This window comes from Cricetulus griseus, chromosome 6 (assembly GCF_003668045.3).
Source record: "Cricetulus griseus strain 17A/GY chromosome 6, alternate assembly CriGri-PICRH-1.0, whole genome shotgun sequence".
NCBI classification, from domain to species: domain Eukaryota; kingdom Metazoa; phylum Chordata; class Mammalia; order Rodentia; family Cricetidae; genus Cricetulus; species Cricetulus griseus.
The window spans coordinates 154,700,277-154,727,569 of NC_048599.1; the positions used below are offsets into that span (position 1 = coordinate 154,700,277).

The 27,293-nt window shown below is 52.1% G+C and overlaps 3 protein-coding genes across 6 annotated transcripts; all 3 read right to left on the bottom strand.

The window, feature by feature from the left end:
* Nucleotides 1–3,707: 3,707 nt before the first annotated feature.
* Nucleotides 3,708–10,653, bottom strand: Cyth2 (cytohesin 2). 2 transcript variants are annotated; one of them, XM_027420581.2, is made up of 12 exons: nucleotides 10,444–10,653; nucleotides 9,226–9,373; nucleotides 9,063–9,129; nucleotides 8,467–8,585; nucleotides 7,862–7,942; nucleotides 7,165–7,277; nucleotides 6,845–6,993; nucleotides 6,351–6,462; nucleotides 4,492–4,568; nucleotides 4,295–4,366; nucleotides 4,055–4,209; nucleotides 3,708–3,976 (listed from the first exon to the last, which is right to left on the bottom strand). In XM_027420581.2, the coding sequence occupies exons 1-12, from the start codon at nucleotides 10,460–10,462 to the stop codon at nucleotides 3,889–3,891; spliced, it is 1,200 nt and encodes a 399-aa protein (XP_027276382.1). In that variant the 5' UTR covers nucleotides 10,463–10,653; the 3' UTR covers nucleotides 3,708–3,888. The 2 variants fall into 2 exon arrangements, with proteins under 2 accessions (XP_027276382.1, XP_027276383.1); XM_027420582.2 differs by lacking the exon at nucleotides 10,444–10,653 and having other exon boundaries at nucleotides 4,492–4,570; nucleotides 6,350–6,462; nucleotides 9,226–10,224.
* A 2,186-nt stretch (nucleotides 10,654–12,839) lies between these two features.
* Kcnj14 (potassium inwardly rectifying channel subfamily J member 14) lies at nucleotides 12,840–20,962 on the bottom strand. Of its 3 annotated transcripts, none has more exons than XM_035446468.1 (3): nucleotides 20,844–20,962; nucleotides 15,855–16,615; nucleotides 12,840–14,568 (listed from the first exon to the last, which is right to left on the bottom strand). In XM_035446468.1, the coding sequence occupies exons 2-3, from the start codon at nucleotides 16,560–16,562 to the stop codon at nucleotides 13,981–13,983; spliced, it is 1,296 nt and encodes a 431-aa protein (XP_035302359.1). In that variant the 5' UTR covers nucleotides 16,563–16,615; nucleotides 20,844–20,962; the 3' UTR covers nucleotides 12,840–13,980. The 3 variants fall into 3 exon arrangements, with proteins under 3 accessions (XP_035302359.1, XP_027276381.1, XP_035302358.1); XM_027420580.2 differs by lacking the exon at nucleotides 20,844–20,962 and adding an exon at nucleotides 18,337–20,745; XM_035446467.1 differs by lacking the exon at nucleotides 20,844–20,962 and having other exon boundaries at nucleotides 15,855–20,745.
* An 86-nt stretch (nucleotides 20,963–21,048) lies between these two features.
* Grwd1 (glutamate rich WD repeat containing 1) lies at nucleotides 21,049–26,911 on the bottom strand. Its single transcript, XM_027420578.2, has 7 exons — nucleotides 26,545–26,911; nucleotides 26,243–26,360; nucleotides 25,937–26,096; nucleotides 23,516–23,729; nucleotides 23,276–23,418; nucleotides 22,937–23,134; nucleotides 21,049–21,879 (listed from the first exon to the last, which is right to left on the bottom strand). The coding sequence occupies exons 1-7, from the start codon at nucleotides 26,729–26,731 to the stop codon at nucleotides 21,562–21,564; spliced, it is 1,338 nt and encodes a 445-aa protein (XP_027276379.1). The 5' UTR covers nucleotides 26,732–26,911; the 3' UTR covers nucleotides 21,049–21,561.
* Between the last annotated feature and the right edge of the window lie 382 nt (nucleotides 26,912–27,293).

Genomic DNA, 27,293 nt, shown 5'->3' on the forward strand with positions numbered 1-27,293 from the left:
AGGTGCCATGCAGCGGTGGGTCTTGCCAGCCTCTCCGTTCCCTGTTCTGGGTATGCTCCTTATAGCTCCTGACATTGATGGCAGCCTCAACTTATGAGGAGTCACTGACGGCTTGAGACCAAGCAGTTGTGGTAACCATGTTCCTGCAGGGTCTGGAAACTGTTACAGGCCAGGTGGTAGTGGGAAGGAGCTCAGAACTGATTTGCTGAAACTCAGCTGAGTCATCTGCTCAGTTGCCTGCCCACATTGGCCTGACTCAGTTTACTCACACCTCCTGGGTAGGAACACAATCTCTGTGTGCACATGCATGCACACACACACCCCTCTGGCCGTGGACAGCTGTTCTTTGCCTGCCTAAGTGCTCCTGTTCTCTCTGATTCTGCTGCTCTAGTTTCTCCCTGTTTCTATGTTCTCCCATTGTGTCTCCCTGTGCTTCTGAGTCAGTTACACACTGGGTTTTGTCTGTTGCCTCCCTCCCTCCTGTGGCTGCCTGTTCCTTAGCTTCTCTGTGGTTAGGCTTTCAGTGTCTCTGCACTGGGGTTCCTCATCCTCCACACTTGGGGACCAGATTTTTTTTTGGTACATGAAGAGAGTGGATTTGCATGGTGGAAGAAGGCAGAGCAAGGGGCAGATTTGAGCAGGATGGCATGCTCTGGTTTATAAAGTGATAGGACATAGGGATCACCCTTCACCATAGGATCATTGCCTAGCAAATGGTAACTGATATAATCTAGAGACATGCCAGCCCTGGTGGGGGGTGGGGATCATGGTAGTACAGGTCTTGATGTCCTAGTTCAAAGAACGAAGGTTATGGCCCTAATGCCAAGGCTGAGAGAGCGCTAGGGCCAGTGTTTTCCTTTTCTGTGTGTGTGTGTGTGTGTGTGTGTGTGTGTGTGTGTGTGTGTGTGTAGGTGTAGTCTGGCTCTCTGTATGGCCCTGTCCTGGAATTCTCTGTAGACCAGGCTGGCTTCCAAATCAGAGATCAGACTGCTTCTGCCTCTGCTGAGATTAAAGGTACAAGCCACACCTGGCAAAGGCCAGGACTTTTAGGTCTGAGGGAAAAGGGCTGTGGCCTGAACTGATGGGTGAGGGAGGAGGGTGAGAACTTTCAAGCCTTAGTGTGAGTGAAGAGGACCAGAACTGCTGGTGTTGAGAGGCTCATATCCTACCCAGTTAGGAAGGCTAGAGTCCCAATTTTCTAGTCTGAGAAGAGGGATGGGGCCAGGACCCCTGTATCTGTGAGTCTGGATCCTGTCTGAGGGAGGAGCCAGGGATCAAGATCCCTGGTCTGAAGGAGGGGTATACTGTTTCACTGGCACCCACTCCACAAACTCATATTTAGTATCTTCAACCACAGAAACTTACTGCTTCACAGTTTTGGAGGCTAGAAGACCAAGACCAACGGCATCAGTATTTGGGAAAATTTCTTCCGTGGTTTTGCCAGCTTGGCTTCAGGTAACCATTGGCACTCCTTGTTTATGCTGTACCCTACTCTCTGCATTCAACTCCACATGGCACCTCTGAGGCCTTCTGTCTAAAGACCCACTTTGGGGGAGGCTTTTTGTATGTGTGTGTGAATGCTGGTGGGCACTGGGGAAGCATGGTCTTATATAACTCAGTCTAGTTTTGAACCCCTTGATCCTCTTGCCTCAGCCTGTCTCTGAGGACACCCCTCCTCCCCCATGCTTGGCCTGAAGGGTAGTTTAAAGCATTTTGCTATCTGACTTGAATGTTGCACAGATACTTGCAGCTTTGTTTGGCCAACATTTCCTTCAGCTCCTCAGTCAGGCACTGCCAAGTATCCCAGCCCTGGGCCCATTGAAGTGGCTCCTCCACACTCAATCTGGGTCCCATTCACTGGGTCACTGAGGCCTACAGACATCTTTTCACCCTCCCTCTACTTGCTTTCAGTCACCCTGACCACTTTAAACACACTATACTCCTGCCTCATCTCTTAGCTTCCCATAGCCAAACCTGCATTACCTGCTCTTGCCTCACATAGCTACACCAGTCACCACTTGCCACAGGCAATGATCCTATGGCAAGCAGAGCCCTACTGCCAGTGTTTTCCTAAGCACCCATGTCCTTGTCACCCTCAGTTTCTGAGAGTACGCAGTCCAGCACAAATGCACCCCTTTTCCCACCAATCCAAACTCTACCTGTCTGTGCCAAGCAAATCTGGTCCCAAGGTGTGAGAGACAAGTGACCTGAGAGACAAGTGACCTAAGCTGAGAGACAAACACAGTGCCTCTCTGCTGCCCAGTCACAATTCCCTTATGGTAAGTATTGGGTTCAACCCATGGGTCAAAGGGTGTCTAAGAACCTCTGAAACATCAGGCAGTGGTGGCACATACCTTTAAACCCAGCACTCAGGAGGTGGGTCTCTGTGAGTTCGAGGCCAGCCTGGTCTACAGAGTGAGTTTCAGGACAGGCTCCAAAAGCTACCTGAGAAACCCTGTCTCAAAAAGGCAAAAAAAGAACCTCTGAAAGATTCATTGTGCTGGGCGGTGGTGGCGCACGCCTTTAATCCCAGCACTCAGGAGGCAGAGACAGGCAAATCTCTTGAGCTCGAGACCAGCTTGGTCTACAGGAGCTAATCCCAGGACAGCCATTAAAGTCACAGAGAAATCCTGTCTCAAAAACAACAAAAATGACTCATTGCCCAGTGCTTTTCTGGCCTTTTGGGTGATGCTGGAAATTCCATTTTATTTGGGAATCTCCATTTCACACCAGCTCCTGGGGAGGAAGTAGTTCATGCCTCCTTCCTAACTTCAAGCTAAACTCCAGAAAAACTTTAATACCTAGGGGACAAGACTGCCTTTGTCTAGTGACATACAGCCTGAACCACAGAGCCCACCTAGTCTTGAAGGCTGGTACTTTACCTAGATTAGTGCTGTTGGGGCAGACACCCCTAGGTGCCTGTAGCCAAGGGAAGGCAAGACAGAAACCCCCAACAGGGATCTGTAGATCCAATACACACCTTCTGGAATCTCAATTCCCAGGTCACAGGGTAGCATCCTTTCTTCCCAGTCAGGCCTGCATGCTGGGAAGTAGTAATTCCTCTAGAAATACTTCAGGGATGGTGAGGTAGCTAGCAGTCTATAATGCCAGCACTAGGAGGATATGGCAGGATTCACTTTAAGGTCACCACGGGCCAGGGAAACAAAAATAACAAGCTTCTTGACTCCAAAGGTGGGCAGCAGGCACTGGGCCTTTGTTCTCTGGAGTCAGTTGGGGACTTAGCATTGCCACCTTCAGTAAGATTCCCTCACATGAGTCAGGACACACATACCCAGGCCTTTTGACAAAAACCACCTCTAGAGGCTGATTCTGGGGTTGGAGAAGCCACTGCCACCTCCAAAGCTATCTCACGCACTTCATGGTACTATTGTGCCCTCTCCAGCCCACCAGAGCCTCAATGGACATCATGGCCAGTTCCTAGTGCCCAACACAGGGTCTTCTCTGCACTTCCTTCCAGAGCCAATATGTTGTTCTAACTCTGGTCTTCCCTGCCAAGTCCCCCAATGACCACAGGCCCCACAAAGACAGAGCACATTTTGAGGGTATGCTGCACTGCAATACCATCCCCAGACACTAAATTTTCCTTCACCCAGAACCCAGAGTTGAATGACTTATCTGGGAAGCCCCTGCCTTCTACCCAGGGTCCTGCTCAGCTCTCCCAACCCCAAAAAATGAGGGCATGTGCAGGCGCGAGGGGTTAAATAATTAATAAGATTACCAACATGTTAATTACAAATAAGGAGACAGGAGCTAGAGGTGGTGATTTTCCAAATGGGGAACCAACCAGGATCCATAGCCCCAGGGCCCAGGGGTCCTGCCACCCAGGCGGGGCAGCTCCAAAATAAATAATGGAGTTGGGGACAGGGGTCAGGGTTGTTCCTGCTTCTTTTTCACAGAAATCCGCTTCTTTCTTGCTGCCAGCATTTCATAGAAGGGGTCCACACTTACAGCAGCCCTGCAAAAAGGGGTCTGATTAGAACCAAGGGTCCAGGCCCAGCCCTCCCCGCTCAGATCCCAGCCCCATGAGGCTTACTGGATGGACTTGATCCATTCATCTTTCTCCTCCTGGGTGGGTGCTGAGATTCTGTATACCATGTGGTTCCCCTCCACTACCCGACCATCCGCCTCGGTTTTGCAGGCTTTGATGAGCTGTCCCTTATTGTTGGGAATGTAAAGCTCAAAGCAGTTCTAGGATACACAGGAGTGAATAGGTCAGAGCAGCCCTGTGCCAGGACACAGAGGTGCAGGTTTAAGGGCACCTCATGAATCTTACCGGCTTCCGAGGATCATCCACCTCCCGGATGCTCAGGTTCTCTAGGGGGATGATCCCTCGGGGCTCCTTGTCCTAGGTGGCAAAGCCAAAGTTCAGGTTCCATGGGTCCCCCAGTGCATCCCTCAGAGTCAGGGCTGGGTGCCCTGTCCCCTCCCCCACCCAGAATCTTAGCCCAGGTCTGCAAGCTCCACCCTCACCGTAGTGTACTCAAAGTAGTAGAGGCAGTTATCTGTAAGGATGAACCAGCGCCGCTTCCAAGTCTTCACCCGGCCCCCTGCAAGGGAAGGGGTGGGAGGGGCCGGGCTCAGCGGGGAACCGCTGGGGGAGGGGAGCAGAATGGGGAAAGGTAGGGCTCTTAGGTCTAGGACAGAGGCAGTGAGGGAAAAGACAGGCAGGCAAGGACAGGCTGCTGGGGCCCCAGGAATGGCACCCATGCTTGGGCCGCAGGTTCTGGCTCTTCTATTGGCTCAGGCCCAAGCCCCTCCCCCTGGGCCAAGGCCAGGGCAGCCCTTCCCTATCTGATTGGGGGCGGGCAAGGACACCAGGTACCTACCTCCTGGGGCAGACAGCGAGAAAGCAGGCAGGATCAGGTGTGGAAGGGAAGGCGGAGGGATGGGGTGCCCCCGAGAATTGCAGCAGCGACAGAGATAGAGGGTCAGGGAAGGGATGCACAGGCCAGAGCCACAGCAAGAGAACAGGCAGAGGGGAGGGGGAGAGAGGAAGAAAACCAGTTACATCCACATGGGGAGAATTCAAGGCATCCCCTGCCCACCATGTTCCTGACCTCCTGGCTTCAACCTTTCCCATAGGTGCTCAGCTTAGCCAGAATGGCCCTGGAAAACACATGTTCCCTGGGACCCTCTACCACAACCAAAGAGGTGGGGGTGGGTGGTCTTAGCTGTGTGATCTTAGGAAATCCCTGGCCCTCTCTGATTCCAGCCTGGAAACTGCCCTCCCTCCCCCACAGGCCCTACTGTGGCCTGTGAATGAATAGTCAAGAGTTGCGATGCTTCCATCAGCCATAATGGTCTCCTGCCCCTGCATCTCAGTTTCTTGGCTCAGAGCCCCATCTTGGGGGAAGCTGCCTTCTTGCTCTTCTCTCTAAGGCTCAGGGAGACCACTGTGGTGCTGGGGAACCTGATCTTCTGTGATTCTAACCTCAGGGTCAGGGTGCCGCCAGGTTAGGGCCTTGAACAGCTAACTACTGGGGCAGTGTACTGGCTGTGAAGATGAAATGCATCAAGTATACATTCAATGCAGGACCTCAGACTGTAGGGCTGCCAAAGCCACTGCTTACCAGAGACCAAGGAAATTGAGGCCTGATTCTAATCTGGGCCATCCCACTTTGTCTCTGAGCAGAGACTCTGCAGCCTTTACACTGTCCCTCCAGTCCAACCCCAAGAGACATCTGGGGAGCTGTAATGGTCACTAATGGCTGGCCTGTACCCAGACCTGCCTGCTTGAGTCTAGGGTCCTCAGGGTTCACACAGTGCCCACCGAGTGCTGAGAACAACTCTCCTGGTCACAACAGCCCCCTCTTTGGCCTTGGATGACGGAGCATTTGGATTAATCCACGGTGCCCCATCGCACATTTCAGTAAGGACTGCCTGCTCCCTCCCTTCTCACCTGGAAACTCTAGAGTCTTCTACATGACTACTGCTCCTGCTGTGCTGTTCTCTCCTCAGCCATGCTTGAATTTATCCCTGCCTATGTTGGCTCTCCTTGGCTCAACTGACGTTCAGCTGGCTGACAATGAGGCCAAGTCTAGGGCAAACAATCTGCACATTTGACCCTGTCCTCTGTCCTGAGGGTTTTACTGAGGGAGCTAACAGCCTGGTTCATCAGGCCCTGGCACAAAAGGCTCAGGCATGAGTAGCTGGGGGCCAAGAGCACTTAATAAAGGCCCAGCAAATAAACAGTCTGCTCTTGTTTTCAGCCCTATTTTACAGGTGTGGAAACTTGAATTCTCAGAGGTGCCAAATCTGGGGGTGTGAGTCCTGACCCAGACCATTAGTGTTCCCTGCAGGGTTGGCAGCAGGCTCAAGAAGGGACGTACCCAGCTTTAGAAGCCAGCCTTCACGGTCTGGGTTGAAGAAGGTGTGGGTGAGATCATTCCCATCATCCTCAGGGATCTTGAAGGGCTCATTCCGGATGCTGTCGTAGAGGTTCTGAGGGGCCAAAACAGGTTAGAAACTCCAAGCCCTGGAGACTTCTCAAGGGATAGGGAAGTCATCAATGGGTCATTCATGGGAGAAAGGGGTCACACTGGGAGGACAGGGGTTCAGAAAACAGTAGAGATAAGAGTGAAGAAAAAAGATGAAGGGATAATGGTGAGGAACCCTGTTAAGTTCTTTGAGATGATGGAAAAAAGAGCAAGACCCACCAGAGCCTGAGAGGAGACACAGGAAAGAACCAAGGGCCAGACAGTACAACTGGGAACAGAAGAGGAGGTCATGGCTATGCCATTGTGAGCAGTTCAGGCACTGGCAGACCCTGGAGCACAATGGGTGGTGAGGCTGGAAGATGGGTGGGGTTGGGAACAGTACTGACCCTGAGCAGATCCTCAGGCAGGTCTCCGCCTTCATTGATGCCCCGGTTCATGGCCACAAAGCGCTCCAGGCCTGGCTTGTCCCTGACGTTGGGATTGTGAAGGCTGGTGTTCAGCATGATCACGGCAAAGGACAACACGTAGCAGGTGTCTGTACCAGATAAAATAAGGCAGCTGGTGATGACCCAGGACCTTCCCAAACTCTTTGTCCTGTAGCCTCAAAGTCTGGGAATCCAGATCCCAGCATCTTCCCTCAAACGCAGTCCAGATTTCAGCACTTTTTCTACAGACTATAGGTCCAGGCCTTGCCCCCTGGTCCTACCTGTAGACTGGAAGACCCCAGGGTTACACAGGCAGTATCGCTGGGCAAAGGCCTCCATCATCCGGTCAATTTTCTGAGCCTCTCCAGGGAGGCGAAAGCTCCATAGGAATTGCCTGGTTAGGGGAGAAATTGGTCTGGCATAGGTTTCAGGGCTGGGAAAACACTCTACTTTCTTAAGTCTCTGTCAGAATCGGACAAATCATTATCCAAACCTTGCCCATTGTGATGCACACCTTGAATCCCAGCACCCAGGAAGGAGGGAGAGGCAGGTGGATCTCTGTGAATTCGGGTCCAGCCTGGTCTACTGAGTTCCAGGCCAATCAGGGCTACACGGTGAAATGCTGTCTGAACCCCAACCCCCCAAACAAACAGAATCAAAATCTCTTGCCCCAGCTGCTATTTCAGTAGGCATGTAATTTGATCAGACCAGTAGGTTCTGGCCATGGATTCTGGTGGATCTATAGTGGAAAAGTCTTTTTTCTACCCCGAGTTGGCTAAACTGGACTGGGGTTGCCAGGTGCTTTTTTGCTGTCATGTAGGAAGATCCACTGAATACACCAAGAGAAAGCCTGAAGGAGGCCCCATCTGAACTTGTTTATTAGAGACAGTCATTTCCTGACTGTTGCATCTCTGTTGGAATGGTATGTTCCTCACAACTGAGAAAGTCCTGGCAGGTACATTTCTGTCCCATTCTCACCGCAGGGCCTGCACCAGATTAAGGTCGGTGAACTCATGCAAATCCACAAAAGCATGGAGCACAGATAGGTTTAGCTCTTCCCTGGAGGAGGGAAGAGAGAGAGTCCCATCAGGAGGAGTGACAGGAGCCATAGCAGTATCATCTCATTTACTATGCCACCCTCCTGCAGATGAACCTTGTTCTTGTAGCTTGTCAGATCTTTGAGTACACAGACCACCTGATGTCATCTTGCAACTGCTCTCACGCTTCCCAGATGCCTTTATCTCAGAACTGACCTTTGTCTAAGAATTCATAGCTAGTTCCCAGTTGCTATGCAATCACATGTCCACAGGTCTCCAAACACTTGCAGCTCTGACCCATGATAAAAACTTCCAGACAATACTTTCCATATGCTAGCTTGTATATGCGTGGTTAAGCCAGTGACACTCAGACTTCAACAGTGTCCTTGTTTACTGGATGACTACAGGTCCATCTCCCTCTAGTTTCAAGCTCCCTCAGAGCCAGTCAGTCCACTATATCATGACCCAGGTGGAGGCCACAAACCTGCTCTACCCATGAACTCCTATTGAGGCTGGGAGTACTACTGTACAGGCTGGGCAGCTCACCTTTCCCCGAGGTAATCCCCAATGGCTGTCTTGTTCAGCCCCTCACCCTTGTACAGGAAGCGGGCAATTTCCTCAGGTGTGTTCTGCAGAAGTTCGTGTTCTACCAAGAATTGGATCCCCTGGATGGAGGATGCCAGATTTATGCCAAGGCAGAGGCTGCTGCTCCCCATCCAAGCCTCTCCACCCTAACAGAGCATGGTCATCCCTAGCCCATCCTCTCAACCTCTGCCTAACTGATTCCGGCATGTATAGCTGGAACAGGTTTGAAGAATAATTGAATACATGATACACTGTATAAAAAAAGAAGCAGATACCTACCCATCAAGCTGTAAACACAGCACCCCTCCCTTACTGCCATATCTCACCTTGAACTGTAGCACTTACACCTAGGGGGATCCCTCAGAGTAAGGCAGGGTCTTAGCATTCCCAGCATTGCCCAGCACAGGACCGGGCTCCCAGAGGCCTCAGTACATGAACATTCATGGAACAGATGGACAGGGATCAGGAGTCTTGCCTAGAGGAAACCTATTATCTTAACACTTCTAGAACCTAGGATATCAAAACCATGCCTGAATATATCTGCTCAGCTAACTAACCTTCTTGGGGTCCATGTTGAACTTCTTCCTGCCCATTGCCATCTTCCGGTTCCGCTGCAAGGTCTTACTGCAAAAGCAGGATGGGCAGCAGCCAAAGGTCAACACTTGAGCATCCAGGGCCCTGGCCAAGCCCTGTGTCCCACGAGCTCGCCACAGTCCTCACCTGCCCTCATTGGCCTCCAGACCCTCCACCTCACTCATAGCTTCACTCAGCTCCTCTCGCAGGCGCTGGATCTCCACCAGCAGCTCCTGCTTACGCCGTCGGATGTTCTCTAGCTCCATGCGCTCCTCCGGAGTCAAGTCTGGGGGCTCTAGGAGTCAGGGTCAGGAAATGAGTTCTGGGGGGGCCAAGATTAAGGCTAAGAGCCTGGATTCCTGTCCAGAAGAGAAATGGCTACTACAACTCTTAGGGAAGAGGGAGTAAGACTCTGAACCCTTAGTCTGGGGCAGAAGTGCCTGGGAATCTCATCTCTTAATAGGTCTGGGGATGAACTTCTGGGCCCATTACTTGGAAAGATGGAGCCCTGCCTTCATCATGAAAGTGTGGACCTAAATCTTGGGTGTATTACTTGGAAAGGAACCAGTCCCTGGGCTCCTGGACCCATCACCACAATGAGGAACTCTTGGGATGTTACTTTAGATGTTTTACTTGGATGCCCTGGTTCCTTGGTTCCATCACAGTAGAACGGGAGGCTTGGATATTGAAAACATTACTTGGAAGGACACAGGGCCTTGGGCTCATGGCTCCATCATCGCAAGGGATCTGGGGCCCCAGATCCTGGGTGTATTTCTTGGAAGGTAACAGGTCCCTCCATCATGGCTGATGACCTGGGATCCTGGACCTTGGGTGCATTTCTTGGAAAAACACCAATACTCTGGTTCCTGGGTCCACCACGGTGGGGACCCTGGCATGGAGCTTGGATACATTTCTTGTAAGGAGGCCTGATCCCTGGCTCCACAATAGTGGGAGAGTTGGGGTCCTGAATCCTGGGTGCCTTTCTTGGAAAGGAACCGAGGTTCTGGCTCCTGGATCTGTGGTCTGAATCTTGGGTGCTCAGTGAAGACAAGCCATGGCATCACGACCGGGGTCAGGATCGGTAGGGAGGTCACAGAACCAAGGTTCGCAGCAAGAAAGGCAGCGGCTCGCGCGGGTGTACGTCCCGCCCCGCCCCGCCCCGCTCTTGTCGCTCCGCCCCGCCCCCCCGCCCCGCCCCGCCCGCCGCCGCCGGAAGAGGGCTCGGCCCAAACAATGGCCGGGACCCCCGGCTCTCGGTCGCGCCGGAAGCCCGTTCCGCGCGCACAAGAGCGCCTCGCTACCACCGCTCGGCTGTCCTTGGCGGGGCTTGGGAGCCACTCCGCCCTCCCGCCTCGCCTGGCCTACCGTAGACACCGTCCTCCATGGCGGCTAGAAAAGCCCGCGGGGAGTCCGGGGCGGTTCCGCCGGCTGGGCCTGAGTCCGCGTCGGCCCGCGGGCTCGAGTGAGCCCGCTCAAACGCCCCAGGAGCCACCGCCGCCTCCTCAGCGCCAGTCCTCAGCGCCGAAAAGACTCTCCCTTCACGGCCCAACCGCCCGGCCGCTGGGGCCCGCCCCTCGCTTTGACACCACCCAATCGGCTGCGGGTCTCCCAGACTGCTCCGCCCCCGAAACCACAGGATCATTTCCAGGACCAATAGACACACAAGAAGCGGTTGCAGGCACGTACAGCTAGCGATAGACTGTTAGAGTGACCAATCGAAGTGCGTCCAGGGGCTTGGTCCCGCCCCCGAAACAAAGGAAAATCCCTGGCAGCTTTATCCTCCAATAAGAAAACTCAAAAAGGAGGGAGCAGGAGGTGGGGATTCGTGGAGCAGGGAGGATTGCGCCTGCGCACGAGCCAGACTAAGACGGCCTAACCTTTTCAGAAATTCGTTGTTAGGGGGTGGTATTTGATTAGTCTTGTTGTCAAGGGCGGAGTCTCAACCTTGAGGTGTTTCCTGGGACCACACCTCCTGGCCCTCCACGCTAGCTTTTGACCGCGGCGGTTGCCAAGCAACTGGGAGCCGCACAGTCCTGTCTTTGCCTTCTTCCTCAGGGTACTTCTGTCTCAGGCAGTGGCTGTCTCTGAACTCTTTCCGTACCACCTCACGTGACTTTCCTCCACACCTCAGTCTCCTCAGTCAAAGGATGGTAAAATAAAGGCATTATCCCTTCCAAATGTATTGGGGACCACAAATACCCTGGATCTACCCTCCTGGTGCTTTCTCTCTTTCAGGCTCTTCCTCTCTCCTAAACGCTCGTCTTAGCTTCCTCCTCCTAAAATCCCGCCTTCCCCAGATATTTGCCCAAGACATCCTCTTCCCTCAGAATCTTTTTTTTTTTTTTTTTTTTTTTTTTTTTTTTTTTTTTTTTGGTTTTTCGAGACAGGGCTTCTCTTGGCTTTGGAGCCTGTCACAGGCACTCGCTCTTGTAGACCAGGCTGGTCTCGAACTCACAGAGATCTGTCTGCCTCTGCCTCCAGAATGTGCACTGACTCTCTTGGCAGCACTCCAGGTCTCTGTGGTTAGGTCCTCCTTCCACCCAGCTTTTCAGTCCTCAAAGTCCTGCCCTTCTTAATCGCCTCCCCCTCCCAGAATCCTTTCTGTTTTGCAGGAAAAGCAGTGAGGGTCCTGTCTGTGATGGGGACTCTGGCATATTTGTAAATCATAGGCCCATAATGGGGCTGATGTGACTTCCAGGTCTTGTCCTCATTTGTGTCCCTGGGCTGCACAGGTCGGGAGGATTCAGAGCCAGGACTTGGTTAAGTCTTTGGATTAGTCATGGAGCCTCCTAATCCCCTCTCTGACCTTTATGAGTGGCCTGACCCATGCCCTCCCTTGCTGGAGACCTGGTTGTGCCAATCCTATCCCACCCTCTACTTCCCAATAGAACCACATGCCCCTGCCTCTTTACATCAGCTTAGCAATTTTCTCCACTATGGTCTCCATCATCCCTAGTCCTTCCCTGCCCTAGACCCAGGGGTGGGAGAGCTGCCAGCTAATTAATCCTGTCCGGTTATTACCTGGGGATTCTGAAGGATAAAGCAAGATGAGAGCCAGAGAGGGCATGGGTGGGTGGATTCACTCAGGCAAGCCAGTGCCAATGCTGGCTCTCTGTTGGGAACAAGGGAGAGGGCACTCCCTCCTCCTGGCAGCTCCCCTCCTGCTGGCCACCAGCCTGCTGGGCACTTAGGTGGCTGTACTATGGGTGAAGACCAAGAACAAGGACCAACATTCCAGAAACACAGGCACCCTGCTGGAGCTCCTGAGCCTTTACTACAATGATAGGGCTCCCCTGAGAATTCCACTTTTCTCACAGTGAACATGACCCTGGAGATAACAGCTGCCCCTTCCATCCCCAGCCCCTGACCTGGAGCACTGACTCTTGGTGATAGCTCCTGCTTCCTCTTGCTGGTCCTATAATCTACATACAATATGGAACCAGCCATCAAGTCAGTATCCCCTTCCAACTACCCCTGGAATGCTGTGTGTTTCAGTATGAGGGTGGGGACAGGAAATGTTAGGACCTGCACTGTATCCTAGCCTCCATCAGGTGAAGGGCCATCCTGTTTGGGAGGACCCTTGGAGAACTTCATGCTCTAGTGGCCCTTGTTCCAGGAACTGAAGCAACACAAGGAAAGGTTTGCCTAAAGTCCTGAAGTTACTTGGAGTTGCTGGGATTTAAAGTAAGTCTTCTAAGATCTCTGCAAGGGGCTCCAATTGGCTTGACTCTGTTCACATCTTATTACAGGAACCAACAGAAAAGACAGAGATCTGTATTTATATCATATATAGTACACATATGTATAATATTTTTGAGAAACAGACACACATCACTAGGTATAGTATTCCAGAATATTTTAGGCTCACCAGCCTCAGCCTCTCCCTTCCCTTGCCCCCTAGTTAGCCCTGTGACCCTCTAGGCTCTTGCTTGCAAGCTCCGCCCAGAAGAGTGCTTCCTAGAACTACCAGGATGTCCACCTGAAGGTGACCAGGACATCGAGGCTTTGGGAAAGGACAGCTCTGGGCCCCTGGTGCTTTGATTCCTTTTGGCATTACAGAACCACAGGAAGTCACCAAAGGTCACAAGAGATTTTTAAGCACTGCTGGGCAAAGTGGAGCCAGCAAAGCACAGACATCGAGACTGCTACCCAGACTCTGACCAACCTTGAACCATGGAATCCTGATTCCTTTGGATGTTCTAAGAATGGCACTTCAAACAAATACAAAATTTACCCTGTGGATCATGGGGAAGCTAGACTCACCCCCTCAGTTGAACTCTAACCAGCCAGTACTCCAGAGTGTCCTTCCAAACTCACACCTACCAATGTTCTGTGTATTCTAGAAATAGCTTTGTAATTCCTGGAGCACTTCCACTCTGTAGCCAACCTGTTCTAGAATCCCCAATGTCAACCTAGACTCAGAGAATCTCAACTCTTGGGCTTTCTGGAGCCACCAGGTCTTTTCTTCAAACACAGTCCAGTCACCAGTCTGTCTTCGGTCAATCATGACAATCCCCAATACTTGGAGTACTCTGCCCTTCTTCCTGAGGGTAGCAAGGCCATCATCACTTGAGTCTTTGTTTCTTCACCTGTGTAAATTGACACTTTCCACCCTGCAGCTGTGTATCTAACAAGAATCCAGCCTCCATGCCTTGCCTCTTGGATGGTCCAGAAATCTGGATCCCTCAGTTCTGGTAAGACTCAGGAAAACAGCTCATAAGGGGGGTCTTGAGAGTGAGAATGGAGCAGAGAAACGAAGGTCTGGTATTATCTGTGGCACACAACCTCATGGTTAATGGTTGTCCCAGCAGGCCACTGGTCCTTAGAAACCCCTGCTCTACTCCCAACAGAGGCTGGAAGCTCTCCATCCCTATCAACTTGGGGAAGTGGACCTCAGCTGTGTCATGGAGGCAGGGTCAGTGGTGTAAGAGCTCGGGGGCTGGCAGCCCTATCTGGGGTCTCTGCTGAAGTCCCCTCCTTCAAGTCCTCATCTTCCTCTTCTTCCTGGCAGCAGCTCAGAGCAAGTTCATTCTCATAACAAAATGCAGCGAGGGAACCAGGAAAACTTGACTTAGGGCTGTGGGAAGCCTGTTCTGCCCGTTCATCCAGCTCCTTGGCACTGCAGACTGGTGTCCCGGGGACCTCGTATGTTCGATGGAAGTGGCGATAATCAACCTCATACTGGGAGCCACGCTGGAAGAGGACTGGCTCAAAGCGATGGCCCCAGAGCAGCTCACCTGGGAGGTAAGATGAGCGGCACTGTGTAGTCATGGCTGTGGCCTCAACCATACCTTCAAGAATAACCACCAGCTCAAAGTCAGCCCGGGCCAGTTCCGCTCGCCCCAGCTCATACAGTGGACTGGCTGAGTCAATCTCGTGCACAATGGTAATGGGGGATACGAGGAAGATGCGATCAGTGCCGCCGTCAAAGCCAACATCCACATCCTGGTGGTCCAGTGGAATGTACTCACCCTCTGGAGTCACACGGGGCTGTGCAGAAGCAAGAGGACAGAGCCAGAGAGGTAAGCAACTGTTACAGCAAGAGAGGAATAAAGAAACAAAGAACAAAGAACAGCAAGGTGAGGTCGTGGGGAAGAAGAGATAGTCAGAGGGAAGCAGAGAAAAGAGAGAGACAGAGACCCTAAGAGAAAGGGCACAGACTTGAGATAAGGGGACAGACTCAGACCTAGAGAGAGGGGACAGAGACCCAGACCCAGAGAGAAAGGTGACCAGAAACCCAGGAGCAAGGGGGAGACAGTGAGATAGAGACCTGGGGAGAGAGAGGGATAGAGACTTAGAGAGGCAGGGACCCAGAGAGAGGTATATGGGAGATAGATCTAGCTCCAACAAGAGCTATCCCACTACTGTTCCAGGTAGCTATGCCTCTGTATCCCATTGAGACATGTGTGTTATACTAGATACTGGTAGTTTTGTCTCCTACTTACTGTTCTATGACTGTCTTCCAGGCTGTGTCACTACCCCACAGACCTCTGGAAGAAGTGTCCCTTGGGTCATTGTGGTATTTCAAAGGGCTAGGAGGATGGGGATTTGTTCTCTGTGTCCCAGAGGCTTCTGGGAGCTGTACTTCCCACAGTCACTCACCCCTCTTCTGGCCTCAAGTAAAGCCTCCACTTTGCCAGTGCTAACTGCAGCACAACAGTTTGTTGGGAACCCAGATGCTTGAGCAATGTGGCACCCAAGTCCAGGAGTACCAAGGCTCCTATAGCAGGGCTTGGAGGAGGCTGCTACCCCAGTGGCTGGTGACAGTGGCTTCAGTGGACTGTTTCCCAGCCTTGGTCTGTACTCATTGGGTAGGAGGCTAGTAGGAGAGCCTGGGACTTAAGTCCTGAGCTGCTGTTTTCCTTTCTCCGGGTAATTATAGATAGTGGCAAGGCCTCAGAGTTCCCCATACTCACTAAACTCATCTCAGGCTGCTGCACAGGGACTTCCCTGTTTTCGAGCTGCTGGGAGCTACCAGAAGGAGCGATTGAGGTCAGGTGGGGTTGCCCATGTCTAGGGCACTCAGTAAACTCCTATCAGAAGCCTCAAGGTCAAGAAGCTCTGAGGTGTTGTACTCCCTCAAGCCCGGTTTCCGGGAACTTGCCTCCTGGTCTACCTCTCCCGCAGGCCAACAGTTCTGCTATTCAAGCTGCTGAAGAAGGTACACCTCCCTTCTTTCTACATCCTGCAACTGGTCCTCCCCTAAAATTGTGCACACGCACCCCACATCTGCAGCAGCTGGTCTGCACCTGAGCCTGCCTCCCCAACCCCCTCACCTGTAGCAGCTGGGCCCGTACGTGAGCCTCCACCAGGTGGCTGCGGCGTAGGTTGCCCACCCGCCACATGAGGCAGAGCCGGCGGTCTCGCAGAGCCACCACTGCGTTTTCGCTGAAGACCAGTGTCTCGTTTCGTTTCTTGGGCTTGGCCATCTTGGCCATGACTGCACCCACAACGAAGGCGTCGAGCACACAGCCTGCGATGCACTGCAGCACCACGGCAGCCACAGCAGCTGGACACTCCTCAGTGACGCTCCGCACACCGTAGCCTATGGACGTCTGTGTCTCCAGCGCGAAGAGGAAGGCAGCCAGGAAGCTGGCCACCTGTGAGAAACAGGGTGCTGGTGGCGGCGGGGCGGCCAGGTCGCCGTGCAGTGAGGCGATGAGCCAGAAGGTCAGGCCGAAGAGCAGCCAGGAGGCGAGGAAAGAACAGGAGAAGAGCAGGCACATCCAGCGCCAGCGCACGTCCACACATGTGGTGAACAGGTCACTCAGGTAGCGCGCGCCCTGGCCACCCAGATTGACGAAGCGCACATTGCAGTGTCCATCTTTTTTGACGAAGCGCCCGCGGCGCCGACTCCCAGCCACCGGCCCGGGCGCCCACCCATTGCGGCACAGCCCGGCCCCTGCCTCCTCCTCATCGCCAGTTCGGCTGTCTCCTGATTCCAGCGCGCCGCTCAGGCGGCGCAGGGCCCTGGCCAGGCCCATTGAGCGGGGAGACCCCCCTTTACTTGGCCTAGCGGGGGGCGGGCGCCCCAAACCTATAGGAACAAAAAAATGGGCAGGAACGTCAAGGGTACCAGAAACCGCATCTAACAGAGGATGGGCCAGTACTTAGGGGACAACTGTTAAGAATATCCTGCTATATGAAACTTGTGTATAGCTGCAACTGTAGCGGAGGGTATCTAGTCCGTGTAAGCTGTTATGAAAAATGCCAAATTGGTGGCTTAGACTGCTGTGAGCACTGTATATGAATTTACACATTTGTGTTTTTTGTTTTTGAGATGGTACTGGTGTGGAACACACAGGGACTCCGCTCTACTATTGAGCCATTTATGTCCCTAGCCCCTTACTGGTAGAGGGTAATCAAGTGCTCTACCATGCCCCTAGCATCAAGTTTTGAGATAAGCCATATCATTTTACAGATATAACCTGCTTAAGACCACAACTACTTGCTGGGCATTGGTGGCACACGCCTTTAATCCCAGCACTGGGGAGGCAGAGGCAGGCGGATCTCTGTGAGTTCGAGGCCAGCCTGGTCTCCAGAGCGAGTGCCAGGATAGGCTCTAAAGCTACACAGAGAAACCCTGTCTCGAACCCCCCCCCAAAAAAAAAAAAAAGACCACAACTACTCAAGCTTTGAATGCTTGCTAGCACTTTAGCACCTGAGTCCTTGTTGGTGATCACCAATACTAAGCCTCAGAAGAACAAGCCCCAAATGTGACATGGTTGGCGTAAATATGGCAATTCCAGTACTCAAGAGGCTGATGTAGAAGCATGGAGAATTTGAGGCCAGCCTAAGCTCTGGAAGGCCCTGACTCAGATAGGTAACAGGATTCTACCTGGCAGAAAAAAAGAAATGAAAGACAAATGTCAACCGATATGAACTGTATCTTTGTTGAGGCTAGCTTATGAGCTCAAGAGATTCTTACAGCTGGGCAGTGGTGGTGCATGCCTCTAATCCCAGCACCCTGGAGTCAGAGGATCTCTGAGTTCAAGGCCAGCCTGGTCTACAGAGGGAGTCTAGGACATCCAGGGCTGTTAACACTGAGAAACCCTATCTCAAAAAACCAACTGCCCCTGCCAAAAATAGAGATCTTTGCACCTCAGTCCCTGCAGTAGGTGGGGACACAGGCTGTGTCAGGCATGAATGTCCCTCAAAAAGTAGGAGCAGCCAATTCCAGTCATTACTCAAGTTCCCTGTAGTTCTATCATCTGCACCCACTGAACTCGGCCAAATCAGACTAAAAGCATTGTTCTCCATACTAAATATGCAGACCTTTTACACTTCAGTATTCCCTGAACAACACTGAGAAGCTACAAAGCATTGCAGTGTTCTGTATTAGAATCTGGAGATGATATTTGTTTTTGAGACAAAGTTTTCAATAGCCCAGACTGGCCTAGAAATAATGCTCCTGCCTCCACCCCGAGTGCAAGGATCACAAGCCTGAACCACTCCACTCAGCTATGGAGATGACTCTCAGCACACTGGACAGTATGTGGGGGTTATCCGCATCTGAGAAAAGGGGTAGGTTGGAAAAGATGTAGGGTTTCTTTCTAGAATTACAGTGATAACTGCTTAACTGTGAATCCACTAAAAAAATCACTGGGCATCTGGATAAGGTTGATGTGTTCCGTGCCTCAGGCCCAGGCTTTAGGCCCCAGCACTCCTTTAACAAAACATCATATACACTGATGGGTGGGTGAAATATGATTTTCAAATGAAGCTACTAATAAGCAGGTTCAGCCCTGACCATCTGACCTGAGACCACTGCCACTGGGCCTCAGTCATCTCAGTGAGGAAGTGCCTTCTGGTCATCAAGATCCCAAGGCCTGTTGGTCATCAATGAGGAAGGTGGATCTCTGTGAGTTCCAGGCCAGCCTACATAGCAAGACCTTGTCAAGAAAAAAAACAAAAAACAAACAAAAAAAACAACTCAAGGCCTGATCTGATCTAGACTGTAACCTAGGATTCCTTTCCTAGAATTTTGATTTGCTCATTTGAGGGCTGGAGATCAACATCTCTAACCTGAAAGGTGGGTTATCTGGAGCCCTCAGTCAGCTCTAAGCTGAACCCTGACCTGGACACTTACCAGTTCTGACAGTGGGTGTTTCATGCATCCACCTGAGCTTCAGCTTAAGAGTGGGGGACAGGTCTGGGCCTCCAACTTCACCTCCAGCTACTACAGAGCTATCTGGCCCAAGTGTTACAGTTCAATCTATGGCTTTGTACACTCTGTAAGCACACTAGACTAGACTCTATGGTACCTTGTTGGCTTTGGTGGAAGGACCTCAGGGTTCCAAATGAGAAGGATGTGAAGTTAGGCACTTACGTTCCAAGAGTGCCATGCACCTCCTTTCTTGTCTCCCTGGCCCACCTGACAGGTGCAAACCTGAGGCTCAGGGCTGAGTGAATGGAGCTGGACTGAGTCAGCATAACAGCCCTGAATGGTGAAGGTCATTCTTGGGACAGGAAATAGGCTGGTCTCCCAAGAGCAGGTTTAAAGTTGGAACGTGGAAAGCAATGGGTGTCATGAGCCGCCTGTGGCAGGGTTCCTACTTTGCAGTAGTTTCTAAGAGCTAATCAGGGGGAAAGGGAGGTGGAATCAGCCAACCTCAAGTCCCTAGCTGGAGAGGGAGCTGGCAAGCTCAGATACCCTGAGGATCACAGCTGCTTGAGTGCTGGCGGTAGGACAGGCCAATATGGAGGACCTGCAGGTGCCCATGGTAGCTACCACCCTCCAGGGTTCATCTCTGATTGTTCAGGGTGCCAGGGGCCAAGGATTTCACTCCATCTCAATCTGGGGCTCTTGTGCTAGGATGGGAAGCTGGCTTGGGTCCCTTCAGGGAGCCATCTGCATCCCACACAGCCCAGCACTAGGCTGCTCCCACAAAAGATGGGGAAGGATACTGACCCACACCCTGCCCCCATCTTCCACCTGACCCACAAGAGCAGCTTAATGTTTCCATATAAAGGAGCGACAGGGCTTAAGGTACTTCAACTTCACGTCAAAGTCACTATATAATCTGAAGCCAAAAAACCTGCCCCTCCCATTCACACAAGGTGGCACCCCTACCCCTGTCAAGTAATGAGGACAGAGGGTGATGAGGGAGCACCAAAGGAGGCCACTGATCAAGCAGAGACAGGAACTCTTGTCCTTTTCTGGTCTCCAAGGCAGCCAGACAACCCAGCGATACTGGGGTCACTGGGCCCAAAGAAGATGCAAAGTCACAGTGGCATGAACTGGGAGGAATAGAGACCCAGAAAGAATGACAAGAGACAGAAACAGACATATAGAGAAAGGGACAGAGACTCAAAGAAATAGAAGGTCACAGTAGTGTGAGCTGGGGGACAGAGATGGAAAGGGAGTGGGGCAGAAGCAGACTCAGAAAAACATGGAGAGAGGGACAGAGACCCAGAGAAAGAAACAGGAGGACACAGTGACATGAGCTGGGGGGACAGAGATGCAAAAGGGGGTGGGGGCAGAGAGAGAGAGAGAGACAGAAAGTGACAAAAGACCAAGCCAGAGAAAGAGACAGAGGGAGGAACAGACACAAAGATCCAGACCCACACCCAAGAGAGAGAGAGAGACAGAGACAGAGACAGACAGACAGACTTTGGTCGGGGGAAGGGGGAACAGGCAGACAGGACCAAGAGAGGTCAGTAGACAAAGAGGCTGAGTAAGACTTAGAAGAGAAACGAAGTTCATGTCTTATGAAATGGAGACAGGAAGAGTGAGGGGCTGCCTCTCAAAGGGAGTAAGAAACTCACCGTCAGCATCCACTAGAACTGGAAGCCAAGAATTAGGGGTGCTAGAGGGGGGAAGGTATTGGGGGCAGAGGGAGGATGAGGTGGGTTGGCTCATGTCTGCACTTACCTGGGGGGGCCGCCCACCCCCATGCCCTGCACTGGGGGTTCCTCTGCCCAGGCTGGAGAGGGGCCTCTGTGGGTGCTAATGTATTCAGGTCTGTCCTCGGCCCCTGGTGCCTGAGCCGGGGCACTCAACCTCTGAGCTACATCGGATCAGGGCCTGAACAGAGGGGGGTGGGGGGTGGAGCCGGCTCAGCACTGCAGAGGGGGAGCCAGGGAGGCTGGCCAGGCAGGGCACTGGGCTGCGGCCCAGGCAGACTGGAAAGGACAGTGCAGATAATGGGTGGGTGGCAGGGAGGAACATTGGGGATCAGAAATATGGAAAAAAGTCACAGGAAGGGCAACTGCAGCTTAGTGGACATAGAAGGGAATGCTGAGATAATAAAGGGGAGAAATACCTGGATTCCCATTCCCTATGATGATGCCTTAATAAACTCTCACAGCCAGCTCCAAATGGAATAAGATTTAGACAAGGCTGAGCCAGACAGAAAGGAAGAGGCCACCCTCACAGGATGACAGAGTCTCATGCAGGGGATAGCTCCATTCCAAATTCCTCCCTACTTCCGTTAGCTGTGCCATAGGAAAGCTCAAAGGACTGGCATCTCACGTGTTTGGGGCCTTGTCCTTTACTGCAGCAGAAGCCCCAGACCCTTCTCCAGTACAGTAGTGGTCAGCACAGTGAGGGGACCACACACAGTTCCCAACGTGGATCCCAGCCAGACCTAGCTGGCCAGAAAGCAAAGGGAAAACTAAATTCCACTGAAACAACCCAGACCCAGACTTGGCCCAGCATGGCAAAACCCTTAAAATTCCTGGAGTCGATCAACAGCCAGAACTGGGACCTGGGTCAGAGGTCTAAGGGTCAAGCCAGGAGTCAACACTGAGAGAAATCTTATACTGAAGCCATAACTAGACAAGCTAAAGTCTTTGGTGTAAGGCGTGTGTGAACCACAAGAGTCAATCCACATCCAGACCCCAGGTCAGTAGGATCCATTACTTCTGTTCCACATGGGCCAGTTGAACAAGTCTTTCTTTCTGGGGTGCAGTCTACAGACTATGAGTTAACAGATCCAATTCCCACGAAGAGTCAAGGCCTGAGGCCAAGTGCCGGCCACCTTAGACGCTGATGGTTCGGAAGACGGTGAAGCCTGACAGGGCGGTGCTGATCAGAACCCCAGGGCACTGCGGATGCCAGTGCAGCTCCTTCAGATCAGTCTCACCTTGGTGCACGAACAGCAACTGCTGGGGGAGTGCTGCCAGCCCGGGATCTGCTTCTGCCTCCCCTGCCTCCGGGTCCCGTTCAACTGCCAGGTCCCACTGTGTGATTTGGTTGTCAGCACCTGAGGCTGCAAAGACCCCACTGTCCTGAGGGTGCCACTCGACAGAGGTCACAGGGGCCATGTGCTGCTTGAAGGTGGCCACAGGAGAGCCAGACTATGAGAGAGTGTAGGAGTCAGGCTTCAGTATGAGTACTTGGTACTCAGCCAGAGTCCAACCAGGGCCCCTCCCTTACACCCATACAAAGCCAGAGCCCAGGAAGGAAACACAGGGAAAGGACAACAGGTAAGGTGACATATGGTCCATGGGATGCTGGGAGCTAGGCTTTCCTCTGCAAATAAGCCTCCTAACAAGGTGACAGGAGCCTGCCCTTGCATGTCTCTGGGTATGCCTCAGGATCCCTCTTCTATAAAAAGAGCAGAGGGGTGTCCTCCCAGCACACGCATGGCTGTTGTTTAAGGCTGAGTCCTTAACAGAACAGAAACAGCTCTGATGCTTAAGGCCCCCAATACTATAGCACTTGTGTTAGAAGAACTGGTACTAGGAACAGAAGTCCCTGGGACCATTTGGCATGGAGGGCTGCACCTCCCTCTGGAAGCTACCCTAGGGATGATTCTATAGAACTGATTAAACTGGGCAAAGAACCTGACAGCATGATGATGCAGGGAAGGAAGGCATGAAGCCAGAAGAGGTCCTGGCTTCCTCTAGAGACTGGGAGTGCCTCTTCCACCTGCCTAGAACACTGCCCGTAGAACTCTATGGGCAACTCTTAGCTTAGTTGTGATGTCACCTCTGCTTCTATTCTGTGCCTCAGTTTCCTTTCCTGAAAGAAATGAATGGGGCTCAAATTTCCAGCTGATGCTGTATAGTCCATTAAAACAGACTACAATTCCCAGCAGCCCAACACCATGAGTTTGTAGCCAGCTGTACTTCTGCCACACTGGCAAATTAGAGCTACAGTCTCTGTACTGCCCAGCTGGTATGGGGCAAAAACACTGGGTACCTACCTCCTAACAGAGACAGTGAGAAAGCAGGCAGGATCAAGACGGATGGATGGGGAGCCTCAAGAAAAGAGCAGGGAAGCCGGGGAGGCATGTGCAGGGTTGAATGAGTGATCCCCTGCTCATACCCACATCCTGCTGTTCCTGCCTCCTCACCAGTATTTAATTCCCAGTAGCTTCCCCAGCCCTTAGGACCCCAGCTGGGAAGATACCTTGAACTGTCGTAGGTCCCAGACTTTGAGGGTTCCATCATCCCCACCACTGAGCAGGAAGGGTTCCCTTCGGCTCCAGCTGATGACATTCACATCCCCATCATGGGCAGTGGCTGTGGTGAGCATGCAGGCCTTGCCTGGGGCTGCTCGGATGTCCCAGATGCGAATGGAGGCATCAGCTGAGCAGGAGGCAAACACCTGAGTGGGGTGGAACAAGTCTGAGTGGGGAGATATGCTCTAAACTCAACCCGAAGTCTGGTTACACTGTCACTCACTGTTCCCTTGTCTCAGTCAGGTTCCTCCTCTCCCAAGCCTGCCCCCATCAGACCCTTTCCTCACTGTGTCTTCAGTTGGCGACCACTGCAGATCCTCCACAGACCGTGTGTGGCCCACAAATGGCCTCTGATCCACATGCCAGGAGCCACCGTCTGAGGGCGTCCAGAGGTGGATGTTCTTCTGACAGTCGCCAGTCACCAAGCGGCCTGGATAAGGGTTAGGAAGCCACCTTACCCACCTAGCCACCTTCCTACCTTTCCAGAAGTCCTACTACCCACCCTCCCTGAACCATGAGAAACTTACCAGGCACTCGAGGGGACCAGTCAAGGGCAAAGCCCTCACCCATGTGGCCAGCAAAGGAGAATATGGGTTTCACATGGGCCTGCTCATCTCGGAGGAAAATGGCCAGGGCCTGGGGGTCATCTACCACCTGCAGGAGCCTCCTCAGTGCAAACACCTCCACCTGGCCCTTCTCTGACCATACTCCAACCACAGGCTCCTCCCCCAGCCAGGATACCTGCCAGAGGCATACAAAAAACAGAGAAGAGGCCTAAAGTTGGGACATTGATCCCCTAGAACCATAACCTCTGCATGTCTACAGACAAACTACAATTCCCAAACAGCTTTGTGAGAAGGAAACTGCAACCTCCAAGACCATCTAGTGACCAGGTCACCTTCTGGTGCTGGAGGAGAAGTTAGGAGTGAGGAGGCAGCTCTAAGCTGGTGGTCTGGAGCATCTGAAACACTCTGTGGCTCCAGGGCCTGGGCCATATGACCTTTCACCTCTACACTCAGCCTGCCCATTACATAGGCAGGGTACTCCTTTGGCGTTCTCCACTATGCTGGCTGGTTTATGTCAACTTGAGTAATCTGTAATGCCTCAATTTTCTCAATAAGATGGGGTTGAAGGCAGTAGAGCATTTTTGAAAGTAGTGATTGATGTGGGAGGGCCCAGCCCCAGCCCATCGTGGGTGGTGCCATCCCAGGGCAGATGGTCCTGGGTTCTTTTAGAAAACAGGCTGGCAGGCAGTGTTGTCACACACCTTTAATCGCAGCACTTGGGAGGCAGACACAGGCAGATCTCTGAGTACAAGGCCAACCTGGTCTACAGAGCAAGTTCCAGGACAGCCATAACTATGCACAGAAACCCTGTCTCAAACAAAACAAACAGCAGCAACAACAACAACAACAAAAGGAAAGAAGGAAGGAAGCAGACTGAGCAAGCCACTAATCAGCTCCCCTCCATGGCTTCTACATCAGCTCCTGCATCCAGGTTCCTGCTCTGCTTGAGTTCCTGTCCCGACTTCCTTCAGTGATGAACAGCAATGTAGAAGTGTGAGTCAAATAAACCCTTTACTGTCCAAGTTGCTTTTGGTCGTCGTGTTTCCTCCTCACAACAATATTACAGTATCCTTAACTAAGACATTCCCCTTGGGCCCAAAGATTGACACCCATGTTTGACTGTGTCTTCCTCACACCCAACACCTATACTGAAGTGCCCTTCTAATCTTTCTAATCATCTGTACTGTGGTCACACATGCCTCTACACCATCCTTCCCATGAGTTAGTTGCGCCCTACAGAACCAGACATGTTTGCACCCTCCGCCAATTTTCACACAGAAGCCAGAGGGATTCTCTCTCGCTCTCTTTTTTAAAATTTTTAACTTATTTTAGTGTATTGCTGTTTTGCCTGCTAATGTCTGTAGGAGAGTGTTTGATCCCCGAGAATTGGAGTTACAGACAGTTGTGAGCTGCCATGTGGTGCTGGGAATTGGGTCCTTTGGAAGAGCAGCCTGTGCTCTTAACCTCTAAGCCATCTCTCCAGCCCCAGAGGGAGTCTCTTAAAACAAGTACCAGTTAGATCTTTCCTCTACTTTCCACCCTCCACTAGTTCTGAATTTCTCCCAAGGGAGAAGCCCAAGTCTTTACACAGGCCCACAGGGCCAGAACAACCGGTCTTCTGGGTGCTTACCCCCCACATCTGGTCACTGCTGTTGTCCATCCTGTTTCTGATCCTTCTGCCTCAGTTCCTAAGCAATGGCTAAGTAAAATCCTTACATTTCACATTACAGCTTGCTGTGGTTTCAGCTCTTACAGTTTATTCCCTTGACAGCCCCATCTTGTCAGCTTCATAAGTTTCAGCATTTTGCCTAAGGGGAAATTGTGTGACAACAGCAACAACAAACAAACAAACAAACAAAAAACACTACAGTCTATATAACAGCTATTATTCCTCCTAAGGTAATGGAAAAAGAAAACCCTATGTACCAAATAAATCTGTAAAAGCTGAGGGGAACAGGGTGTGATGGTTCATGCCTGTTATCTCAACCTTTAGAAGCCTAGGCAGGGAATCCACCCTGAATTTGGAGTCAGCCTGGGCTACGTAGTGAGAATATAACAGAAGGTCAAAAAAGAAGCAAATCAGAGCCGGGCGTTGGTGGCGCACGCCTTTAATCCCAGCACTCGGAGGCAGGCGGATCTCTGTGAGTTCGAGGCCAGCCTGGTCTCCAGAGTGAGTGCCAGGATAGGCTCCAAAGCTACACAGAGAAACCCTGTCTCGAAAAACCAAAAAAAAAAAAAAAAAAAAAAAAAAAAAAAAAAAAAAGAAAGAAAGAAAGAAAAAGAAGCAAATCAGGGGCAGGAAGAGGCACTGAGGGCTATTTGAATGTGGGGGAAGGGGTGTGCTGCTTAGAATGCCGCACAAGCCCCTGGAAAGGCAAGTACCCGAACTCGGTTGATGCCACCATAGTGGGGAACCATGGCCAGGTCCAACTGCGGTTTCCGCTCCTCTTCATCCTCTTCATCTTCCTCCTCTTCATCATCACTGCCCTCTGAGGGTGGCGGCCTGGTCCCATGAAGATTGTGCATCCGAAGCATCATCAGTCTGGGGAAGCAAAGGGTGAATGAGGAACTGAGTGCCAGGATGTTGAGACAGGAGGTTGGCTGGGGATCCAGACCTTTGCTTCTGGCAGAAGCAAAGAGCCCTAACTGGGTCCTTGAGGGTGTCTTGAAAAAAGTATTGACTCTCACCTATTGCTCTGGGCGCTCTCAGCCTGGGTTCCTGCACACAGGAAAAGAGTGAGAGGGAGTTCCGTCCGGTTGTCGCCCAGGTGATCTCGGACTATGTCAAAGCTGAGACAAGGGGCGCCTAGAGAGGGAGGTAAGATAGTACAGTCGCAGAGTGGGAACGAGACATTGGGAACTCGGCCTCCACCTCCAACAATAGCCAGCAGTCCGCAAGATGATATTACAGACTCCAGACCCCCTCATCCCCCAGGCTCCAAGTCAGGCCTTTCATTTTCCTGGACCCAAGAATCAGGGCCTTAGCCTACCAGTTTGCGCTCGATGGTACAGCACGTAGGCCTCCTCGTCCATTACCAGCTCCTCCCCTTCTCCCAGTGGCGGCCCCTTGCCGGGCAGGTAGACCTGCGATGGGCTTTCGGATCCTGGATCGCAGGACTCAGCCTCCATGGGTTCCCCAGTTTCACATGTGCGCCTCCGGCCCTTGCGCGCCGCCATCTTCGAACCTTCTCGTCCCGGACGCAAAGTAAGAGCGTCACTTCCGGGTCTCTCTTCCCACAGTCTAAGACCAGTCCCACTGCACTGTTACCTTGGAAACTTATGGGCCAGTAATAAGTAAGTGGCGTATAGAGAGATGGCCGCCCCAAGTAACCGTGCTCTGGCTCAGTGAGAAAAAGCAAATTAGCAGCGATCGTGTCTTTCGCATGACCTTGGGGAGTTCTTCCGCGCAGCAGTGGCAAGGCCTTCTGGGAGTTGTAGTTCCATAAAGAGTCCTTGCATTCCGAACCCCTCTCCATCTTCCACCTTTCATTCCCAGTGCTCTTTCCACTTAGTTAGTTATTCGTGTATGCAAACAACACTTACTGGCAAAGAGACTGGGTTTCTGTTCCCCGAGGACCCATAAGGCCGGTTTCTTGTCCTCTCCTTGTTATGATGGCTTAAAATTGTTTCAAAACCGCTTTAGGGTAGACAGGCTGGACATTATGTATGTTAGTGGATTGAATCTATCTTCTAGGGGCAGTCCATCTCCCAACCAGGCATTCCCAAGGCAGCTCGAGTC

Coding starts and splice junctions, on each gene's coding strand:
- Cyth2 (XM_027420581.2), bottom strand. Junction 6,463..6,844: donor TGCCTGAGGATCTGCTCAGG/GTCAGTACTGTT, acceptor TTGGCCCCTCAG/AACCTCTACGACAGCATCCG. Junction 4,569..6,350: donor AGGCTGGCTTCTAAAGCTGG/GTACGTCCCTTC, acceptor CTTCCCTTGCAG/GGGGCCGGGTGAAGACTTGG.
- Kcnj14 (XM_035446468.1), bottom strand. CDS start 16,562: ATGGGCCTGGCCAGGGCCCTGCGCCGCCTGAGCGGCGCGCTGGAATCA. Junction 14,569..15,854: donor TACGGGCCCAGCTGCTACAG/GTGAGGGGGTTG, acceptor GCTTCTGCACAG/CCCCGTGTGACTCCAGAGGG.
- Grwd1 (XM_027420578.2), bottom strand. CDS start 26,731: ATGGCGGCGCGCAAGGGCCGGAGGCGCACATGTGAAACTGGGGAACCC. Junction 26,361..26,544: donor GTACCATCGAGCGCAAACTG/GTAGGCTAAGGC, acceptor CTCCCTCTCTAG/GCGCCCCTTGTCTCAGCTTT. Junction 26,097..26,242: donor GAGAGCGCCCAGAGCAATAG/GTGAGAGTCAAT, acceptor TTGCTTCCCCAG/ACTGATGATGCTTCGGATGC.